We start from the raw sequence: 24,223 nt of genomic DNA, 5'->3' as shown, positions 1-24,223 counted from the left end.
GAGAAAAGATGCAGTGTCCACTTCACCAGCAGTTAATTAAATTTGCAAGGCAGATGGGATTCATGCTTACACATGACTAATGACAACTTCTGACTTAAAAAAACAGCACACACCTTTGTTGGGAAGTATCGACTAGTTTTGAACTGCTTCAGTGTGGATGACAGCGTTACTGTAGAAAAGAATAAGATGACAGACCAGAAGAGGACATCGGGAACATAAGGGCCGTGATGACCGCAGGCTCGTCCAACAAACTCTCCATGGAACTTTTTACATTCCTATCAGGGAGAGCAAAGTAGTAGTGTTCTAAAAAATATCTATGCTTACACATATTTTCTTTCAAATTGCTTCCTTAAATTGCAAGCAGATTGTATTACTAGAAATAGTAAAATCATTTTTCTATATTCATTCTTTTAAAAATTAAAACTCCTAATATTTGTATCTAGTCTGCATGCAAAACTCTCAAACCCTCAAAACAATCTCTTTTTTAACCCGTATTAAATTATGAAGTCGCTAAGACATACCATAAAGGCATTAATATAAAACCAAATTTATTTCAAACTGAACAAGTAAACATACTTACTTTCTGTTTACAAACACAGATTTGCACTTCCTAATTCCTTCGAAGAGAGGGAAGTGAGGTTCAAAAGCTACCAAGAGAAAGGCTGCTGCTGGTGCATTCTCAGTAACTGATTTTTTGTTTTACCTTCGCAGCCAAGCAATTCAAGAAAAAGCTACTTAGAATGTACGCTATTAGCCTAAAAGGAGACCAACACATTTAATACCACATGGGGGCAGCACATTCCACAAATTATCTTTTTCTTAAAAAAAGTGATCAGCTAAAATGCACCAAAATTCAAAATCCGTAACATTAATTCTACTCAACATACTATATGATCAAATATGCACATATACTAGAAAACATGTCTAGTAATTCTCCAGTACCTTTAGTTGTCTAAAATCATACGTGTTCCAAGGTAAAAAGCAGAGAAATAAACAGCTCTAAAAATGTGAGCTGCGAGCTCTGGACTCACAGTCCTTTCTTTCTCCTTCCCAAATCCCTCCGCACTTACTAAGTAAAAACAAACATAGCACTCAGAATCAAGAGATTCCAGGCAGCAATATCCTGCCAGATCAGGATCTTTTAGTATCAAATGATCTGGGTCATTAGCTCATGAGACTTACGTCACAATACTGTGGCTTGACATGTTACGAGAAACTTTGGCTTTGAACAAAAGCTGGCTTGGAAAAAAAACAGTTGCTACTTGATGACTTTGACACAAAGGAGTGCGAAACTTTTAATACTGATATAGCAGTAAATCTGGGATAAATATCATGCACTTCTGACATGAAACATAGGTTTCAGGTGGGGAAAAAAATTTTCAGGAAATCCAGAAGAAATTCCCAAGATTCTGGGACATCAAACAGAGAACTAGTCCTGGCCTAAGCTAGACCTTGATGTTGGTACAGCGCAAGCATGACTTTCATCATACACCTACTGAAAATTATTTTGTCACAATTAGAATAAACACTTTGCTCACATTGATTTGGTCCTAGATAGGAAAAAAAAAAAAAAGTTGGTCCTACTGTTGTTTCAAAGAGAGAGCACCAATCTAGATCTTCAGAAACTTGAAACTTTTAAATCAGACACATGAAACAACAGGAAGAAATAAGCAGTAAAAAAGGCAGTGGGCTGAGACTGACCAAATATGTATAGACAACTAGGTCTAACCTTTTACTGCAGTTCTCTAGAACAGGAGAATTGAAGTTTCCTGATGATGTTTGCAAGAACTAAATACAAGAACGTATGAAAAATTGCAGTTATTTCTTTGACAACTGTAGGCATTCATGGGAAAAGTTGGTCAGTTATACCGCTACCCGTGTAAACCCAAGTTTCAGTAATAAGCTTTCACAGAAGTTTTAAAGAGTTTTATATAATGCAGCTGATCTTTTACATTTATAGTTAAAACAAAATCTGTTATTTTAAATCTCCTCGGCTGCAAATGTACTCTGAAAAACACTGTCAGAGATCTGAGAAAGTGAGAGGAGGAGTCTGCCCCTGCACAGATGCTCTTAGAGTGTGCTGCAGTTTTGAGTATATTCATTCTGGACTGCTGGAATCACTCAGGCCAGCAGTTCTCAACTTTCTCTCTGCTGTTGCCACACCAACAGAGTTGAGCAATCCTTGATACCAAGACAGAGCAGCCATGGAAGGCATCTCTAGCTTAACTCATGGTAGGAGGACACCAGTTCTGCATTCCTGCCTTTGAAAGAAAAAACAGTATCTGCTAGAGGTGGTCCACTCAATCGACTTCTAAGCATTTCATCTGGTTACATCTACAATGAGGTTTATTCAGCTGTAGTTTTAAAGGATGCCTTCAGTTTGGTGTCTTTTGCACTCAGTTGTCTTTGACTGTGCAATGTGAGAAAAAGTGATAGCCTGATCTCGATACGGCATTTTAATCAAGTTGTAAGTGTTCCTTTAAGGAAGGCAAACCTGAAGTAATAAATCCTTTAAACACAGAAAAGTGTACTGTTTAGAAACAAATGATATATCCATGCAAGCTCCCCAAACTGTTTGTAGCTTGCTCCCAATCCTCCAGAAAAAAATTACACAACTAAGACATACTTAACACTGAAGGTCTACACAAGAGAGAAATTCGGTCACTGAAGAGAAATAGTTACAAAATTCTCCCCTTCCTTTCCCCTTTATAGCCCCAACAGCTGTAGGAATGTTTTAGGGGAAATAAACATTTCTGAGTCTTTCTACACAAGGGAATTTTGGTTTTGCTGTCTGGCAGAATTTAGGACAAATCCATTGTCATTTGACATGTTTAGACTTAATCTCAGTCAAACTCTTGTGCTAGGGTGTCAAGAAGTTTCCAAAGCAGGGCACAAAATACCCATACTTGCTTTAACGTGTACTACCAAAGGCTGTAAAATGCTTACAAAAGGAGATAATGCTACAAAGTCTATGTTAATCTTTTTTCAGTTAAGTATATTATATGCCTTATTTGAACAGATACGATCAGAAAAAAACGGTATTTTTTTCAATATATTTGCTGCAGTAGGATAGACAACATTATTTATGCTTATGCCTTTGTCTATTAAGTTCCAATATTCCACTTACTGACACAGTTAGGTTCCCCCATGGCACATCGGATGCAGATATATTGTAGTCCTGCCAGTATTGTAAGGTTTTATTGCTAGGATGTTCTGGTTCCATACAATTGCATCTGAAGAGACAAAATAATATTTGTTCCTTAATAATAAAAGACGTATCAGATACCAATCCTAATTATCAATTTTATGACATATTGAAATTGTGCTTTACTTTGCCAGATAACTTTAGTTCAAATGAATCTAGTAAATGCATGCTTTGAAGCGGTTTGTATTTCAGTAGCTAGTGCTATTACTACAGTATAATTTGCCGTGAAGTGCATATGCATATATAGTACGTAATGTGACATAATTAAACCACTGTCCACAGCATGTTTTTCCACTTATTTTCCTCCTGTTCTATTGACACTTCTGAGCACAGTTTGTAATACCGAGAATGTGCCAGTCCTGTTCCACCCCCTTATACCTAACACTTCCCTACGTGGGGATCAGATGCTATGCACAGTTCCAGGCTGATCCATTTCTCAAATGCAAACTCCCTGTATTCTCTTTCCTTCTCTTTACCAGAATGCCTTTGCGTGCAAATCTGCCAAACTGCCTGGTCAACTGTCAGGGCTCTGCAAGATCACCAGCACCAAAGGCTCTGTGAACTTCTGCATCCATTGTTTTTCCTTTCCCCACAGCTGCTTTAAAAGCATGCTTTTCATTTTAAATTGTGTATTTTAACATATAAAACGTGATGAGGCAGTGTGGGAGGACAGTGCTGCAAATAGGTAATTTAAAATCAAAATTAAGTCTTTAAGGCATCTGAAGCAACTGTGGGAGGTTTTTTCTTTGACAAAGCCTTCAAAATACGCAGGATACGCTGCAGGTTCCAAGATGTCAAGTGTGCTTTGCAGTTCTCTTTAAACTAATCCCACTTTAAAAATCCATAGTACTATCTATCCTACTAGTATTTTAACATGCTTATGTTGTCCGTAAATGAATTCTATGCTCTCCCCTCTGATAAAGTTTTCAGGAGCACTTGGGGACAGGAATAACACCTGGTTATAGAGCGGAGAGCCACTAAGCGTACATTTGCATTCCAGTTCTAGAAGAGTATGAAATTTATTCACTTACCTACACCATCTATTTTCTCTGTGGCTGTTTATCTTTCCATAAAATGAGAATTCTCATCTCGTTTTGTAAACATTTTCTACATAAGTTCTACCATCTACATTATGAGTACAGAATAGTGCCACTGTATTTCAATTACAATACTATACATGTGACAACAGCTGCATTTAATATATACAGAGAGATATGCAGGTTGTCTTTGTGCAACTCCTAGCTTGAACAAAAAGCAAACAAAAAACAAAAAATCAACAGCATTCAGAGAAACAGAGGGCCTGAGCCAAAAGTCCTTGAAGTAGACCGAATTTTTCAAACATATTTCACGTGCTTTGGATCAGGCCCCTAGTGCAGGATGAATGTGTGTTTAATGTGTAGTTTAAAATACTACAAAATGGGTTAAATGAAGCACATTACTACTAGTGAGCTACAGTAGCATAATTAAGTCAGCAAACAGTACGTCTGTTATCGCAAGGGAATATTTGATGTTCATGCAACAATACAGAGGTGGCTATTTCAGGTTACTACTGTTTCCTGTGAGCACAGGAGCTCCCTGGCCCCTGCCGTCCATCGCTGATCGCAGACTGGCCAGACTCTGGGCGATGGCCCACTGGGGTTTGAATACAGTAGGCCAAGGTGACGTGGGCTGTTCAATCACAGTCACTTTCTCACTAGAAGGGAAGACTGTGCATGTCACCAACGCTACATGGTACAGCTACGCTTGCTGCAAACTGCAAAGTTACATTTAAAAGTTAGAGGAGCCACAAGTTCTATTTTCTTACTCAGAAACATGACAATTGAAGCTACAGTTTAATACAGCTCAAGTAATTCACCTTCAGATGAGATCATTGCCCTGTTTATTTCCATATCAATACCACTTTCCCCCTTCACAGCGTTCCAGTCTGGCCTTTACCAAGTTTTACAGCCATTTACCAATGGCAGACTGTTCATCAGCAATGGACTTGTGCAAACACCACCCACGCAGACCAAAATCACCCTGCACCTAGCTTTTGTCACTGAATGGGTGCAGAATTAGGCCCTAACCATAAAGATCAGATCCTGCATTCTCTTGAGAAGATCATCCAAACAATAATCTCATTGTTTTGATCTATGCATAACATTACATTGGTTTTGGTACTCTATGCTGATATTTTGATGTGAGATTGTATCATGGTGTAACCGTCTCCAGCATCACACTAATTGCTTAACATTATGGAAATATGAGATAGTAAGACACTCCATGTCCAGCCCAGAAAACACAACGGGAGGTACCATTCAGTGCCGGAACATACAAGATTATCTACCAAAATGTGACATTTCATAACAGATGTAATTGCTTCAGTGATAACTATTTCCCGACACAAGTGACCTGCAAGAAGAAACTCACATTAGTGAAATAAGGATTTCTACCTTAATCTTTTAAAACTTTTAGTCTCTTTGTCATTTTTAACTCTGAGAGGTCAGCTCTCAGGAGAAAATACACTGAACTGTTAATTACTAACACATCTTTCTACTTTCTTGATAAAATATTACTCAGAAGGTTGAAATAAGTAAAAATGTATTGCCTCTTGGAGGTTCAAATGCTCTTAAGTTATTGTAAAATTGTTTAAAGTGCTGAGCACTTGCCCCCTACAAGAGAGCATGGAGTTTATGTTATTATCAATGAGCAAGAGACTATACATACACCTATAAGCACATTTTTTAAGCAATATATTCAGCTCTGAATACAGTACCAACTTAGCAACATACGCCCGTGCCTTTTAGCAATAAGGAGCCAGCAATCATCTCCATTATGCTAAAAGGCACAAAATGATTCCTTTGATTCTCTTTCATTATGGCTAGGAAGAAGCTGTTTTCATGGCAAGAATATAGGCAGGGAAGAACCTGACACTGGTTGTGGTAGCAAGAGCGTAAGTGCCACTATAGTGGAAAAAAAAAAAAAAATCTCTGCTGCTAATCTCAACAATATACCCATTTCATCACACTGATGACAGAAGAATTCTTTTTGCATCTTTACACTTCGAGCTACCACCAGACATTTTGATCTCCCAGGAGCAATCCAGGGTGTCTAAACATGGGTGCCTATGTACCCCATAGTTATGTGTGACATCCATGATGGGATGGCATGTATGTCAGACAGTCTATGGTGACTCATGCCTTTGTTTTCACAGCAGCTGGAGGCGCTAAGAGAACTAAAATGTCACGAGATACCCAGTCACCCTCCCTCCCTCCTGTATTTAAAATGTCTGTATTTTGCAACTAAGCAGAAATCAGTGGAGCTTACTTTCTTCTAGGGTATTTAAACATAATACAGCCTGTTACAAAGTGGCTTATAAATTTGAGGTAGACTAAAAAACTATTTCAGATGAGACAGTCTTCAGGAAACTGCAGGAGAACTGTCCTAAGATCAGAACTGACAGAAGGAGAAAGTAACAGAAGAATAATGGCCTGAGCCTGCTACCTAGAAAAATAACCAGAGCAAGGAGTCTTTATTGCCTTCACATCTTCCAAGGTGCTCAAAAACTCTTGGCAAAATGGGATGGGGAACAAAGGTAGGTTGGTAGGTTAGAAATAATACATTTTAGGACTGGCTGACAAACTGGTATCCCCTCTTGAGCCTGTAGCTCTCTCCCTTTTACAGAAGGATCAAGGCTTCAGCTAAATCTTTAGCACTAATCCAGCTGTAACAGTATAGGTCACTGATAACAGCCCCCCCCTTCTCTTCTTTGTCCTCCCAACCACCCCACATTTTTTCTAGTTCTTTTTGCTTTTGTTTCACAAGTCTCAGTTTCATAAATTTCACTAACTTGAGGCAGCTATCATAACTAATGCTAATATTCAAGCATCACTTCCTCCAAGCTCAAGACAGGTGCATCCCCTTAAGTAAGAAATCAAGCAAAAGGTGCAGAAGGCCTGCAAGGATGAGCAAGACACTTCTGACAAATCTCAAACAGAAGGAGGAAGTTTATGGGATATGGAAAAAGGGACAGGCCACTTGAGAGGAATATAGGGATGTTATCAGGATGTGCAGGGAGGCAATGAGGAAGGCTAAGGTTCATTTGGTGAGGGAGGCCAAGGACAAGAAGAAGGGCTTCTTCAAGTGCATCAGCAGGAAAATGGTGATTAGGGAAAACATGGGCCCACTGCTGAATGAGGTGTTGCCCTGGTGACAAAGGACACAGAGAAGGCAGAGTTACTGAATGTCTTCTTTGCTTCAGTCTTCACTGCCAAGGCTAGCCCTCTCGTTTCCCAGAGAGGAAGTCTGGAGAAAGGAAAACTCTCCCTTGGTCAAGGAGGATCAGGTTAGAGATCACTTAAACAAACCTGACACCCACAAATCAATGAGCCCTGATAGCATGCACCCCCCGAGCGCTGAGGAAGCTGGCGGGTGTTATTGCCAAGCCACTCTCCATCGTCTCTGAAAGGTCACAGAGGACAGGAAGGTGCCTGAGGACTGGAGGAAATGTCACTCCAGGCTTTAAAAAGGGTAAGGGGGACTCAGCTCATCTTGAAGTGTGTGGAGGAGGCAGCCAGCAGGAACAGACAACGGGTCCACCAAGGGGAAATCATGCCTCACCAACCTGATAGCCTTCTAATGATGGGAATGACTGGTTGGGTAGACAAGGGGAGAGTGGTAGATGTTGTCTACATTGACCTCTGCAAGGCTTTTGACACTGTCTTCCATAACATCCTCATATGTAAACTCAGGAAGCGTGGACTAGATGAGTGGACAGCAAGATGGATTGAGAACTGGCTGAATGGCAAAGCTCAGAGTTATGACCAATGACGCAGAGTCAGGCTGGAGGACTGTAGTCAGCAGTGTTCCTCAGGGGTCAGTACTGGCTCCAGTCCTGTTCAACATGTTCATCAATGACCTGGATGATGGGACTGAGTGCACCCTCAGCAAGTCTGCTGATACAAAACTCGACAGAGTGCCTGGTACCCCAGGAGGCTGCACTGCCATTCAGCAAGACTTGGACAGGCTGGAGAGTTGAGCAGAGAGGAACCTAATGAAGTTCAACAAAGGCAGGTGTAAGGTCCTGCACCTAGAGAGGAACAACCCCATGCACCAGTCCAGGCTGGGGCTGACCTGCTGGAAGGCAGCTCTGGACAGCAAGCTGCCCATGAGCCAGCAGTGTGCCTGTGTGGCCGAGGCCAATGGGATCCTGGGGCGCATCGGGAAAAGCATGGCCAGCAGGTCGAGGGAGGTGATCCTCCCCCTCTGCTCTGCCCTGGTGAGGCCACAATCTGGAGTGCTGTGTCCAGTTCTGGGCTTTCCAGCTCAAGGGAGACAGGGAACCACTGGAGAGGGTCCAGCGGAGGGTTACAATTAGGGGGCTGGAGCACCTCCCTTCTGAGGAAAGGCTGAGGGAGCTGGGCCTGTTCAGCCTGGAGAAGAGAAAACTGAGAGGGGACCTTACCAATGTCTAAAATATCTGAAGGGTGAGGTCAGGAGGATGGGGCCAGGTTCAGTAGTACCCAGCAACAGGACAAGGGGCAATGGTCAAAAACTGAAGCACAAGTTCCATCTGAATATGAGGAAGAACTTATTTACCTTGAGGGTGACAAAGCATGGGAACAGGCTGCCCAGAGAGGTGGTGGAGTCTCCTTCTCTGGAGACATTCAAAACCCACCTGGACATGACTCCGTGCAACCTGATCTAGGTGAACCTGCTTTAGCTGGACCAGATGATCTCCAGAGGTCCCTACCAACCCTGACCATTCTGTGATAACTTCACTGTGCACAACATTTCCTACAACTTATCCTGTTTTTAAAGAACAGAGTTAGGATTTGACAACAGCAACTTCAGGACATCTCAGACAACTAGTGGTGGTCTTTGTTCCATGAAAGGAATAGTTATTACTGTCCTTACTAGCACCAAAAAGACTATCACTCTTTCTCTTGACAATCGGAAAGGGAACATGGCTTAGTAAACTAGAAAACTCTTATTTTATATGTAAATTTGGGGAATATTTTCCCTCTCCTTTGCAGATCAGCACTAGAAGATAAACATTGTTGCTCAACAACTAGTCAAGTGAAAGGTTCTGTACTAAAACCAGTTTCATCCTGACTATAACATTTTATTTACTACACAACAAGAAATTTATTCCCTAGGCCTATCTGTTCAATTGAAGTTAACCTGGGTCAGGTGGGGGAACCCCTCTAATTTCCACCTCTTACCCCTGATTCTTCAGACTTGTTCTTCACCATTTTCTTTTCTTTAACCTGTCAATGTGTGCTCTCCTCCCCACACAGATTTAAAACATGCAGCGTGGTGCTAGTCCATTCTGCTGCCATTACAGCCAACATAAGACCTTTAGACAAGAGCCTTGCACAGTGTTTCCATGAGTAAATAAAACATATTTCAATGGTGCAGCTCCTTTGAAAGCCTCACGGCCATTCATCCCTAGGCAGGTGCCATTTTTCAGTATGCTGTTTTCAAGACTAGGAGGGGCACTTGCATTGATGATTTTATCCAATTCATAAGGTACTGTTTTGGAGCTCCTATTTTTCCACCACGCACACATTGCAAGCTACATCTATTTATACTAGCTAAGGATCTGACCTATAAAACATGCAACTGCAGCTTCTTCGTGATTAACCAATGTAGCATTTCCCCTTCCTAGAAGGGCAAAAATCTCTTTCTGGCTCACTTAAGATAGAAAATGAGATTTCCTCAATATGAGTATTTATGTTATTAAAAAAATAACAGGCAAGTATGACAAATAAATTACAAAATATGCTTGTTTAAACAATACGTCTCACTGAATATTAGAGCACATATTTGGTAATATGAGGAGGAAGTTACAGAGTATGCTCTGCAAGTGTGCTGATCACATAATAGAGACAGAAAGAGAAGATGGAATGGAAGATAACATCGCTAATTTTGTTTTAAAAGTAAGGTATTAGAATATATGCACAAGTATTCTTTATGTTGCATTTACAAGGCTAAAGGAAACTGTATCAATAGCAGAATGCTATGCCTGTTTAGGTTGTCTCCAAATATACCATCCTCATGTGAATTATGGACATTCAAAGTCCTTCTGTTTGTCTAACAAGTGCTATGGGAAGGGGACAACAGTATTGTACATGACAACTTCTCTGCTGTCTCACACCTACAGCACCTGTATATCCCTGGCATTATATTTACTATAATCCTTCTCATGTCAACATTCATAACAATGAAATCAAAGTCTCAGTGGAGAAGAGACTGGAAACAAAATAATTAATACTGGTGGGAAATGGACTTGTCAGTTAAGTTCTATTCTCAGTATCATGAAACCCTTTCAAAGCACAGCTGTCATTGCAAGACAAAAAATTTTCTTCATTTATTCATGAGATCTGCCAGCCTGAATTAGACCATTGAGTCATTATGTTAAGTAGCCCATCTCTGATAATCATGAACATCAGTAGGCACCCACGTATATTCTCCAAAGCTGGAAGTCTATATAGTTTAGCTGGTGAAGCTGAGGAGGAAAACAGAAAGCAATGCACTCAGCGGCACAACAATTTCTCACACACACATAGAAATGAATCTGAGGGAGGGAAAATGATGTTAGAGTGAAAAAATCTCAGATAACGGGGTTTCTTTGGATAGTACGTCAGGAGGATAACATTCTGTCAAGAGGAAAGTCTAGAAAATAGATTTATATTCACATTGTAGTTTTGTCAGCCTCAACTGTTACTCATAAAGGTTGGTCTTTACTAGCTGCCTGTGCAGTATACAGTCCATACATTCTTAGCAGTACTACAATATGTAACTGCCATACGTAGAGCTTAACATGCAGAAAAGTAATGTAACCACACAGGATATTAACAATTTAAATTAAAGTTTTCACTGAAAAATAGTTCTAGGATGTCACTTCACCCTGCTTCCAAAGTTAAAAAAGCATACAGCCAAGGAAAGGATTCAGTATAACACTGGTACGGAAATAATATACTATAACGCTATATGGTCAGCTTAAGTTTTGATTGTTCAGGTGTAGTGTATCAATACACATAAATGTACTGTAACAGAACCACCCAAGGATTTCATGTAAGCCATTCTAGATTTTGAAGACCTTGTGTAGACCAGCTATCAACTACAAAAGGAGTGCTGTGGAGAATCACTTAACAAGGAGATCTCTTTCAAAGTGGAGGGGATGAGTAGTAGGACAGAATGAAGCCAGGCGGGTACTCCCTGGACTCAAAAGAGAGAGAAAGATAAAAATGAGTCAATTGGGTTGGGCAGACATAGGGAAATCCTAGAATAAATGGAATAAAGAAAAATAATTTCTGGGTTCCAGGGTTTATCAAGAAGCAAAAGGGAACCAGCAGTTAAACTCAATGATGGTAGTTCTATGGTTCTGAGAAGATGCAGGACATCCATAGGGGAGGACACCCAGGATATGGCACAGCTACTTAATTGTAGAAAAAACCCTATAAAATTCATATTCATATCTAAGTTCAAAGAAATCATTACAGAAATAAGAATTCAATGACATGTCTGGGATCCTAATGAGAAATGCTTATCACCACTGACTTCTCATTCCACCTGCACCTTAAGGAATACAGGGTATAAAACAACATAATTTGCATCCTATAATAATATATTTGATTAAGTTACAGAGATAATTAAAGATTTAAAACTTGCTTGTGCAAACAGTGGTATGCACAAAACTAATCTTCACAATGCCTTCTAGAGGCAATGGTTTCTATAGCCTGCGAAAGATACTGAGATTGACATGATCTTGGCTCCTTAATTACATCAGAGTGGGATTTTCTACTCCTAATGCTTAAGTGCATGTCAATACCAAGACAGATTGTAATATGCATATTACTATGCCAAGAAATCACTTTAAAATTATTCAATGTAATCTGTTAATAATTGGGTAACTTCTGGTAAAGAATTATTAAAAACAACATGAACTCATCAGTCTGAAACAAGAATTAGTAAAAAACAAAAGGTATATAAAGTCCCAAGACCTAAGCAGCCTCACACTGAGAAATAACTCATCTTCTGTTTTCCAAGACAACTATCTTAAAATGCTCATATATTAAAGAATACTGGATTGTTTTCTATATTACGTTCCTTTCACACATGACACTTATTTTGTTTTCCTATTGAGAACCTCTGTTTTTAATCCAGCCAGTTGTAGGGTTCTCCTTTCCTAGGAAAAATTATATCCTAATATTCCATACACACATTAAAACTGATGTGCATTGCTGTTACAGACAGGATTCACTAACTGGAGATATATTTGCTACAGCAGTAGGAAAAAGCAGGAGGAGGAGAATGCAGAAATAAGGGAGTTGCTATGCCAACCTGCAAATGCTAATGGCATTTCAAATACAAAAAGGTCACAGGAGGGAGAAAGGAGGGAGAAAGGAGGGAGAAAGGAGGGAGAAAGGAGGGAGAAAGGAGGGAGAAAGGAGGGAGAAAGGAGGGAGAAAGGAGGGAGAAAGGAGGGAGAAAGGAGGGAGAAAGGAGGGAGAAAGGAGGGAGAAAGGAGGGAGAAAGGAGGGAGAAAGGAGGGAGAAAGGAGGGAGAAAGGAGGGAGAAAGGAGGGAGAAAGGAGGGAGAAAGGAGGGAGAAAGGAGGGAGAAAGGAGGGAGAAAGGAGGGAGAAAGGAGGGAGAAAGGAGGGAGAAAGGAGGGAGAAAGGAGGGAGAAAGGAGGGAGAAAGGAGGGAGAAAGGAGGGAGAAAGGAGGGAGAAAGGAGGGAGAAAGGAGGGAGAAAGGAGGGAGAAAGGAGGGAGAAAGGAGGGAGAAAGGAGGGAGAAAGGAGGGAGAAAGGAGGGAGAAAGGAGGGAGAAAGGAGGGAGAAAGGAGGGAGAAAGGAGGGAGAAAGGAGGGAGAAAGGAGGGAGAAAGGAGGGAGAAAGGAGGGAGAAAGGAGGGAGAAAGGAGGGAGAAAGGAGGGAGAAAGGAGGGAGAAAGGAGGGAGAAAGGAGGGAGAAAGGAGGGAGAAAGGAGGGAGAAAGGAGGGAGAAAGGAGGGAGAAAGGAGGGAGAAAGGAGGGAGAAAGGAGGGAGAAAGGAGGGAGAAAGGAGGGAGAAAGGAGGGAGAAAGGAGGGAGAAAGGAGGGAGAAAGGAGGGAGAAAGGAGGGAGAAAGGAGGGAGAAAGGAGGGAGAAAGGAGGGAGAAAGGAGGGAGAAAGGAGGGAGAAAGGAGGGAGAAAGGAGGGAGAAAGGAGGGAGAAAGGAGGGAGAAAGGAGGGAGAAAGGAGGAGAAAGGAGGGAGAAAGGAGGGAGAAAGGAGGGAGAAAGGAGGGAGAAAGGAGGGAGAAAGGAGGAGAAAGGAGGGAGAAAGGAGGGAGAAAGGAGGGAGAAAGGAGGGAGAAAGGAGGGAGAAAGGAGGGAGAAAGGAGGGAGAAAGGAGGGAGAAAGGAGGGAGAAAGGAGGGAGAGCCCAGATCAAAAAATACATGTATTTTACTTAATAAACAATGCAGCTGCTACATTTAAATTTCTTCAAAACTATGCAGTTTAAAAAGAAAAAATTGCAACACAGTAGCACACTGAAAATCACATTGTCTTTGCCCTTCTTTTGATTTAGCTTATAAATGCCTTGTCCATGTCATAAAGGTGGTGTTTTAAGAAAAAGTCACAAATGAATGCTTCATGGATTTGCCCTCAAGTAGATCACCTGACGATTAGGGCCAATATTTCAACACAAGAGTAAGAAACAATTATAATAAAGAAAATGAGTAAAAAGTGCGTTAGGACTAGTTCTACATTAATTAGGACATGCAAGTAAAGATATTTTTGTCTTTTTTAAATGCAAATCTATAACAAACTCAAACTCATATCTTCTACCTCAAATGGTAAAATGGTAAATACAATTTTTTAGGAGGGCTTTCAGCTAATTTTCAAATATTTGGGTCCACTTGATTTTTAAAAAAGAAAAACAAAATTCCCAACTGTTCTGAATATTCTTTCTATATCTCTAAGGCTTGTTATGGCAGATACTCCTATACTCATTTAAATGTAGGAGGAGGTGCATGCAGTACAGTATTTCACATCAAACTCCTGCAACAGAGACTGTTTATGACAGAATCCAAACCCACCCAAAATACAGAATGGGTTTTCTTTCCCACTTGAAATATGGTTCCAATCTGGTGAAATACATCAACCATTTTAAATTACTATTTTCTTTGTCTTTCTGGTACTCCAAAGGACAGTACTAACAGCATGCCGATGACTTTTCCTGGGTCAAACTCACCAGGGCAAAGGCAACAGTACTGGGATGTAGACCGACTACTTGTGGACATCAGATGATCCTCAGAAAGCCCATGGGAGAAGAGAGGAGGGCTGGGCCACAGCATACACTGAAAGCTTCAAATATAAAATGTTCCTGACCTATTTATCATCTAACTTTTTTAGTTGGCAACAGGCAGAACACAGATAACACAGAAATTTTAGAGTATAACCTGAGTTTTCTAGCACAGAATTGCAGATCCAAGATAAAGTTTTACATTAGCTTTGGCTGAGCATTCAAAGAGAAATGAGTTGCTCAACCTTTTGAAGTTCACCCATTGCTAATTAAAGAACTGCCAAGGCTTTACTAACAATTAAAAACTTGTCTTTAAAATCCCCGAAGAGGAAAATGCAAACAGCTGTTTTAATTAGCAAAACAGCAGATACTAATTAGCTTCTGTAACAGAGTATGCTGGTCCTTTAAGGACAGGACCAGTTTCAGCCCAAGTTTGTTACCCATTTAAACTACAAGTAGAAGAACTGGAGTCAGATGCTGCAGAAGCAGCTTCTAATTCCTTATGAACGTAATATTCCCCAATTTCAAGTACACAAAAATGAGATTTTTATTTCAAGTAAGCTTTTATGCTTTTTCATCTTCTGGTTTCTGAACCTTCTGGAACTGAGATATGTACAGATGTTTGAGGAGGAACTGAGAGTTATTTGAAATGTTTTATCTTATGATGATCCCATGGAGATGGATGATAATTGTGGTATCTTCATGTTCTGGGCAAATGGCCACTGTGTCTGGACAGAATAATTAATACATATGTATCTGCCCAGCAAACCCGTGGAGTTCAGGTTGCATGAAGCCTGCTGTGAAAGCACTGGGGAACTGATTGTAGAGTTGCTCCAACAGGCCACACCACTTTCCCAACCTGTTGGGGCTGGTTCTAAACAACAAACAAAAACTTGGATAAAGGAGAAGGGAGGAGCGAGAACAGAAAAGGCTGGAATTACTGTTTTGCTGTGTTCAGAGCACAGATCCTTGGAATCGGCAGATGTGCTCTTGCAAGACAATCAATATGCATACTGATGTTTCCAACAATCAGTTTTAAGGTTAAAAAAAAATATATATATAAACCACATCCCATAACAGCTATGCTGCTGATAACTATGTCTACAACTAGTCATTTTGGTATTAGTGGAGTCAGTTGCCATGGACATGATACCGATAATAAATAGCATATTGATGCAAGTAGAAGATACAACTTAAATGCCAACAGTGACATGTAATGCAAGAGTTTAAAAGTCAGTTTATTTGTACTATCTACACAGAGTGAAAGAATAACTGAGAATATAGGTATGAAATGATAACCACATAGATAACTACATAACTATTATATCAAATAACTTTTATAGCTATATATGTGTTTGAAACAACCAGGCAATGGTTAATTCTTCCTTCCAAACACCTGGAAGACACTTCTTCAGGAACTGTGTTTATAAAATCTAACACCATAGGACAGGTCAAGTAAATATCTCTAAATGCAGGACGACAATTGCTGCTCTTTTACCATTCTGCGTGCTCCACATATGTGACATTCAGTGAAGACAGTTAGAAAAGGCAGGCAGCAAGTAAAAAACACCCTTCAAAAATCAATTTGGGATTCTGATCAATGACCGGAATTTTAAATAAAACCAAATACGTTTATTTGTAAACATAAGGATTATGATGATAAAACACTTTCATAAAATATAGAGATACCTACCACTGTACCCCTATGCAAGCAAGACTGTTAATCTTACTTCTTTGAAATCTCAAGCGACATCACGGGATTCAGCTAACCACAAATAGAGTTAGCTACCCAGAAATCCATATCTCTATTTGTGTTTATGCTTTCCATTACATATCTTAACCTCTCAGCTCCGCCCGCTAAATGGTTTCTGAATGGTTTTTTGTCTTTGCAGAGTATTTCAACATCTGTTTTTCAAAACCATATGAGAACATCATATTCTCTTTCCCTTTGAGATGACTACTTTGAAGTGGAAAAAAAATTAATCCATAAACACTGTGCTATATGAGGCTCTTTAGAGTAAAATACCAACTTCAAACAAGTGAAGTTAAATAAGATCAGCATATAACCTCAGTTGCATGCATGGTCTACTCTTGAAGCTTATTGCTTTATCTTCAAATTAATATTCTTTTGTCTACTGATTAAACTATTGGAGAGGACTATTTTTTCAGTATGATGAGAGAGTATATCACATCAGAACTACAGTTTCTATAATTTAACTTCTTCTGCGTATTAAGGTGTATAACATGCATTCAGATTCAGGACTTGCTAACTATTTTTCCAGTGATAACATACACAAAGCTCAAATGTTTTCGCAGTTGCTGTGTTTTGTTTTCCCAGCTTAAAATGCAAATGAGACATTTGGTTGAGACACTCTTGTTTTTCCAGTGAACAGAAGATGTGGCATTGTTCAAGCATTGTTCCTTTTGGGCTCCACCCTGCGCATGCACAAGGTTCAAATAGGTTCAGTTAAATAATAAAAACATTTCTGGAGGGCAATCTTCTCTGAAAATGCTTTTTAATGACATTTTAGTTGCTGAGGTGACCAGGTGTAATTGGCCTCAGGACAGACTAGGATCTTGTCTAAATGAAACTATATTGATTAAAGCCATTCCCTTTTTTATTCCCTAAGTAGAATATTACCTGTCAAAACTCCACAATAACGTAAAGATGCTCAAACGGAGTCATTAAAAATCTCGTTATTAAGAACAAATTGACTACAACAAAATCAATCACCAATGAGAAGCACCTAACAATTCCAAATCTACTTCAGTTCCTGGAGCTTAAACCTTAATTGCCAGAGAGGTTAAAATAAAAGAGGTACATCAAATTACATCTTTTTTAGATAGGTCAATGTTTCAATTTGGAAAGAAAAAAACTCAAACCATATAAATATGATATTAAAATGTTGCCTGAAGACCCAATAAAATATTATAAATCATCAGAACAAGGTTATAGCAAAACATCATTGAGCTACACCTCATTAAATAAAAATGCGAATACAGAGCTAAAGCTGAGGTCCCTTCAAGTCCTGTTTTTTATTCCAGGACTCCCTAAGTTGCATGTGTGTAAACTTTTCAAAGCTCCAAGATATTTTTTTTACTTATCTCAAGTAAACATGTACTGCTTGCACATATACCCTCAGTAACTACTACCTTCATATGCCAGCATCATGCCTAACTCAATAGCTTCCACATGTTAAGCTTGCAGCTGCTGCAAACTTTTCCTGCTGTGCACTGGTTTGTGTTCTTTACAGAGAAAACATAACCTATGAAAAAAAAACCAACCCAGTGTTAACAGAAGAAATCTTACTTACGAGTACTTTGTCAGCAGATCCAAATCATTATGCATGTTGATTGGATATGTCTCACTGAGATGAAAGAGCTTCTCTAAGGCCTCATAAATGAAAATTATGCAGATAAGAGAAGCAAAAGCTTCTTCAGTAAACCGGGTAATGTAGCAGACTAGGGAGCTTGCATCAGTTGCAACAAGGATGATGCACAGGATTGCAGTCCACAGACCAATGCTAGCTCTCAGAGAAAGGTACGACAACCCATATTCTCTAAAAAAAAAAAAAAAAAAAAAAAAAATTAAACAGTTTCTCTTTTGTCCAACCATAGTAAATGGAGAAGAGGCAGCTCAAAAATTTCCTTTGACTAGGGATGTGCAATTCTGGGGACAGTCTAAATCAGAAATTATTTACATATTGTGAACTGAAGATACTGTCAAATCACCTCCTGACTTGAACTCTCCTCCCAATTAATGGGACGCAAAGATCTCTGTCTCTACTAAAGTGAGCAAGCAACTTTGAGAGTAGTCACACACATGAAGTGTGTAAGGTCCACCCACTTTTTATCCCATATCCTGCCTCGTGAACAGCCAACATCTGCCAATTTCTTAAGCTGCAAGAATAGCTATAATAACAACTGTCATCGATGTCCTGTGTGCTTATTGTATATGATTATAGAGCTCCAAACACATTGGGTGACATTAATCACAGAGAACTGAAAGGTCTACCTGAAGGTGACAAAAGAGCTTTTGGGCTGTTAGGTAGGGTCTCCTACTCTATGTTGCTCAGGAGGTTCAAGAGATCTTGGTGCAGAAGTCACAGCAATGAGACAGAAAAGCAGAGAAGATCAGAGAGAAGCATGATGGTTGCCAAGATGCAGACATAATTTTTACCCACACTGTGGCAGAGGCATGTCATGTATAGCACATTAACATAAATGTGGGGATATGCTGTTCTGGCATGATGCTTCACTCCTCTGTTTGGGGGGAGGAAGGGCAGGGCCTATATTAGTGACCACTGAAAGACGGCACCACTGCTACTGCAATGACTTCTTGGGTGAGAAGTAACACTTTTTGCATGAGTTAGGGATGAGGTAAACCACAGGTTTAAAAGTATTGTCTCAGAGTAGAAAACGTTACCAAAAAACTCCACCAAAACAAAAAGCATCCTGAAGCTTGCACTCCCTTCAAACCAGTTGTTTTTCTAAACAAACAAAAACCAATTTAAAAAACCCATCAATCTTTCTGCATTACCAATCACTCGTCTCATTCACTGCGTAATCTTCAGGCTCTGAAAGCCTAAGCAGTGCACTCCAAAACAAACTGTTGATATTCTACGGATGTTGGAACTTTGGGGTCAGTGTCTCTACTTTTACCTAACACCACCCAAGGGATGATGCATATCATGACCTTCACTTACTTGCAAAATTTGAACAAGATCTTCTCAAACACTAAAACTGGTCCAGTGCTGCCAAGTATAGTGAGAGGCTGTCCACCAAAGAGAGAGTAGGCAATTCCAGTCATGGATGCTCCAAACAGTGATTCTATCGCACTCTAAATGTGATACAGAGAGATGTGTCCATAAATTTTCAAACAGGTTCTTTTTGCAATGTCTTAGTCTGTAGCCTTCTAAACATTGAAACACCAATATTTAAAGGTGATTAACACAACGGTAAGAAAATACTAACCACAACCCTAGGAATGTAAGTTTGTTTTAAAAGTTCAGGTTTAACACATACTATACGACCTTCAGTTGCTTCTCCCAGCAGACCACCAAACGTGATGACAGGGGACATGCAAGCACAGTAGAGAAATAAAAACGATGCCAGACACTGCAGACTGAGAGCATCCCTGAAGTCACTCCAGAAGAAGGGAGCTTTTCTTTTTATATCTAAAATCAATCCTCCAAAAAATCTGAGAGAGAGAGAGAGAGATCAAATTAATTAAAAAGGCATACCAAGGTTTCTTCCACAGTACTGCTTTAAATATACTGCAGAGAAGCTATTGTCTCTTGATCAAACGATACATCCTCTTATAATTCATCCTTCCCAGAAAAAAAGTCTCTGGGAACACTGCCTTCATAAATTTAATCAGAAAGTTGTGTTTTTAAAAAAAAACTAATTTGTATGTTTCTTTTATAAAATCTTCATCTGATCATCCAGACCCAAAACTCCTGAACAGTTGTTAGCCCCCACACATAAAATCCCATTTATTGTGTGAAATTATTCTTTGCATTTGTTTAATCAGAGAGCTACCACAGTGCCCCTCTGCCCACACGTCTACATATACAGCTTCACATTTTTTTATTTGAGAACCTGTTCCTAAATACACTTGATGATAGAACTGAATGTAGGCCACAATTTTCCAAGGACAAGAACTGTCATCTTTTGTCATTTACACTATGCTAAATATAATCAAACACTTAGGAACAGACGCTCCCTAACAATATACCATACAGTTAAAGTATATATCCCCACAGTGCTCTTTTCTAACAGGCATGCAATGTATCAGATGTTGCTGGGGTAAAGAGGAAGACAAAGTGCCACTGCCTCCCAAATATCAGAAAAATTCTTCAAGCTGTCAATCACCAGGTTCACCAGTGAGAGAATGGCTTACAGCCAGACTAGCCATCATCTCCTCTGCCCCACTGTGTACACCAACAGTTCAACTGAATCTTTAGCCTTATGCAGGTAGGAACAATGTTTAAATATCAAGAGGCAGCAAGGTAAAAGAAAAGTCTGTCGCACAACTACAGTGCACTAAGGCAACCACTGACAGCTGATGCACTTACACCACACAATACTAGTCAAGAGAACATAAGTGTTCTTTGGGGCAAATTCTTCCAATGTGTGTATATTGCAGCCATCATGGCAATCATAGCTTCACGTACCAGGACATACTATGGTTTTTTGAGGTAAAAAAGAAATGCTAGAGCTGCACAACCCAGAAACTTCAACTAAAAAACAGTTGAAAGCTTTCATAATATTCCCAACTTTTCCTTTGTGCTGTACAAAAGAAACATTAATCAAGTTTAACAGAGGTCTGACCTTTATAAATAATGGAGAAAGGAGCCTGCAATAAACACAATGTGAAAATTCAAATACTCTTTCCCTCCCCGCCTCTCTGCAAATTAGCATGTATTGCTTTTTTCCAACTGTGTTATGCAAATCAGGAAAAAAGTCTGAAACAATCATATGCCAAAGTCAGTCATTTGAGAGAAAACCAGACCATTATGATTCCTTTGGAAGTGCATCACTTATAACACTGAAGATTTTGCATATGTTTTCACTAACTTTCCAGTGCGTTGCAGTTCTGGTCCAGAGTGTCCTCCAGGTTGTTCTGCATCTCCATGGGCTGCTGTTCCATTTGGCACTCCTGGGATCTTACGCTTCTCCTGCCAGGAGGAAAAGATACTTCTCATGGGTCTTACCAACCAAAATATAATTTTAGCAGAGGAAACAAGCTTTGAGAGTTGAAAGACTAAACATGTACATTTTATTGTAAGATTCATCAAAGTAACCGCTTCATAGCTCTCGAGGAGTTCTATAACAGAAAACAGTAAAAGGAATTGTGGTCCAAGAAATCTAAAGAATTGAATGCAGAAAATATTTTAAAGAGTAGTAAGCCAGGCTGCTTTGATCAGTTCCTGCAACAGTCTTAGAAGAAAAGCAATCCATGGATGTTCAGATTAATCAAAGATGTTTATGACCAATCACCCTTGAATTTAAGACCTTCAGATAAAACTATCTGTCTTTATTCAGGAAAGAATCAGTATTGAAGTACACAAAATGCCATCACCATAATGTATGCTTGCAAGACAAGTGTTGTCTTAAAGCAAATTAACCGAAAAAAATGAGAGAGCGTGCATGCAAAATGTCTACATAGTAACTCTGCTAAATGCTAAAGTAGTGAGACTTAATTCTACATAGTAAAAATTCGTCACAACATTTAAAAGCATCTAAATTTTACAGCGTACAAACCTGAGAGGGAACATTTTTAGGTGGTTCTATTCGAATTGTTGGGTCCCACTCTCCAGGAGGGAGAACAGTAACCTGATCAAGAAACTCATCGATTCCAGACACCAAGTCATTGCGGTCTTTTGCTTTGTAAGCAACATCATGGAACACCTGTGAAAAATGGAGAAGTGTATGTGGAAGAAAAAAAGAGATGGGCAATGGAATGCTCTCATAGCATTTTTCACGATGACTCCTCTTCTCTGAAATAGAACGCACTTCATGCATTTCCCACCAAACAATCAATCTCAGTTTCAACTGACCAGAGCTTCTGGTATATAGTTTTCATAGAAGCTCTGGCTGCTATGGAAAAACATCCTTATGGGTGCTAAATGTTCTAGAGATTTTACAGTTTAGAACACAATTAATTCCACTGGAACGTAACTGTGTAAAATGGAATATTATCAGCAGAGACATCTTTGCTTGGGAATATTGTTTCTCATTTTGTTACCTCCTCACAGCATCATAATCTCGGCTGTTACAGGATCATGAAATGAACTAAAATGCTAATTGTGCATCATAAGCGTGATTAGCTACATTTCATCTGAACGACTCCACACTGGAGATTCCCTATTAAACCTCTTCAGTCAGTACAAAATTACTAAAACCAAGCCATGAATAAAAATACCTCATCAGTCATTAATGTTGCAATTGATCTTCCAATCTCATGGTATTGTTGCCCTTTACCCAGTGGTCCAAGAAGAATAAACAAAAATCTGAAAATAAAAGGTAAATTAGAAAACTGTAGAGGATAAATGGTTGAAAGTAGCTATACATACTACAGAAATACTTATTTAAAAATTGGACTAGAAGAACCTCTAAGACAAATATTATATATAATCTCCTTCAAGATTCTCACACATGCATTTAAACATGAAGCTCTGGTTAGAAAAAATGTGAAAAAAACTTCCAAAAATACATCCTAAGCTTCACAGTCAGACTTGATTGAGACTATCAAAACCTCCTTACATAACAAACCTTATCTTACATAATAAATATATGCAATTATAAGCTATGCACAGAACACATTAACGTTAACATGGGGTTGTTCAGCCTGGAGAAAAGGAGGCTCAGGGGAGACCTTACTTGCTGTCTACAACTATCTGAAAGGAGGTTGTAGCACGGTGGGGGTAGGTCTCTTTCTCCCAAGTAACAAGTGATAGAATGAGAGGAAATGGCCTCAAGTTGCACCAGGGGAGGTTTAGATTGGATATTAGGAAAACTTTCTTCACCAAAAGGGTGGTCAAGCATTGGAACAGGCTGCTCAGGGAAGGGGTAGAATCACCATCCCTGGAAGTACTTAAAAAATGCATAGATGCGGTGCTTAGGGACACCGTTTAGTGGTGGACTTGGTAGCGCTGGGTACTGACTGAAGCTGATGATCTTAAAGGTCTTTTCCAACCTAAATGATTCTATGATGATGAAGTTACTTAATTCTGTTAATTCAATGGAATCAACTATGTTATGGTAGTAGTCATAGCATTACTGAAATATTGGAGAAGTTAAATTACCCCAAATAAAAATGATTTTAAATTGTTCTTATTCCCATTAAGGCTCTAGAGAACCTCTACTCTAGGCTTGGGGCTAGTAAAGGCTATGAAATGCAAAAGGCAGGCTCAAATGAGATAATTGAAGTTCTTAGTATTGTTAAAATGCAAAAGACACATTTTTTTTTTACTGACAGTATCATTTTTTTTAAATAAACATTTTTGCAGAAATTCTTAATTATCCTAATTTCTAATGATTTAATTTTCTTTTGTCCAAACATAAAGAAATCTGTTGTTTTCCTTTTGATGTTTTGGGTTTGTTTTTTTGTGGGAAGCTGGGGGAAGTTATGAGGAAAGGCTTCTGAAGCTTTTTTTCCAAAGCCTGCTCAGTTCCTCAGTGTTCCTTATACACATGCAAAAATTAGAAAAGGAGAAAAAAAAAGTCATGTCCAAAGCAGCTACAAAGTAACTACAATTTAAAGAAAATTTTATACTGTTTATCTGACTAGGAGCAAGGATCTGAGTGTCAGCATTGCATTCCACCACATAACACTCCTTCCTGAGTGATCCAAACAACTGGAACAAACTACTGTCTTCAGCTGGAATTCTACTTTTATAGAAACTAAAAGAGGGAAGGGGAAAGAGAGACAGAATATATGTACAAACACATGCACAATACCAAAAAAGAGTGAGAGACTGTAATAGTTAAGTCGGTGAACTCATATGGAAGAAGCACTTTGGAGTTTTGATCTGAATCAACCTAGCAGAAAACAATATATATGCAGATCTACTTAAATGCTTTTTATTTGACTATAAAATATACTTTTTTTTTTTTAATTCCTCATCATTTGTTCTCAGAACCAAAATACCTCATCAGAAAAAGTTTCAATTTAGAAAAAAATTATCTAATAAAAATTTATGGGTAAAAATCACATTCATTACCATGCAAGTATCTACA

General features: G+C 39.2%; 1 protein-coding gene across 6 annotated transcripts in view; it reads right to left on the bottom strand.

Moving 5' to 3' along the window:
* Positions 1-24,223, bottom strand: part of SLC4A10 (solute carrier family 4 member 10) — a 162,018-nt gene that overhangs the window by 21,400 nt on the left and 116,395 nt on the right. For all 6 annotated transcript variants that reach the window (XM_040602741.1, XM_040602738.1, XM_040602742.1 and 3 more), the window contains 8 exons: positions 22,407-22,494; positions 21,746-21,892; positions 21,059-21,159; positions 19,505-19,679; positions 19,186-19,319; positions 17,794-18,039; positions 3,128-3,233; positions 114-275 (listed from right to left, as the gene is read on the bottom strand). In XM_040602741.1, the coding sequence (XP_040458675.1) occupies positions 114-275; positions 3,128-3,233; positions 17,794-18,039; positions 19,186-19,319; positions 19,505-19,679; positions 21,059-21,159; positions 21,746-21,892; positions 22,407-22,494 (1,159 nt within the window). The remainder of the gene's footprint in view (positions 1-113; positions 276-3,127; positions 3,234-17,793; positions 18,040-19,185; positions 19,320-19,504; positions 19,680-21,058; positions 21,160-21,745; positions 21,893-22,406; positions 22,495-24,223) is intronic.

The sequence above is a fragment of the Falco naumanni genome, chromosome 8 (assembly GCF_017639655.2).
Source record: "Falco naumanni isolate bFalNau1 chromosome 8, bFalNau1.pat, whole genome shotgun sequence".
Lineage (NCBI taxonomy): Eukaryota > Metazoa > Chordata > Aves > Falconiformes > Falconidae > Falco > Falco naumanni.
The sequence above is the reverse complement of the archived record's forward strand: the minus strand, read 5'-3'. Positions and strand labels throughout refer to the sequence as shown.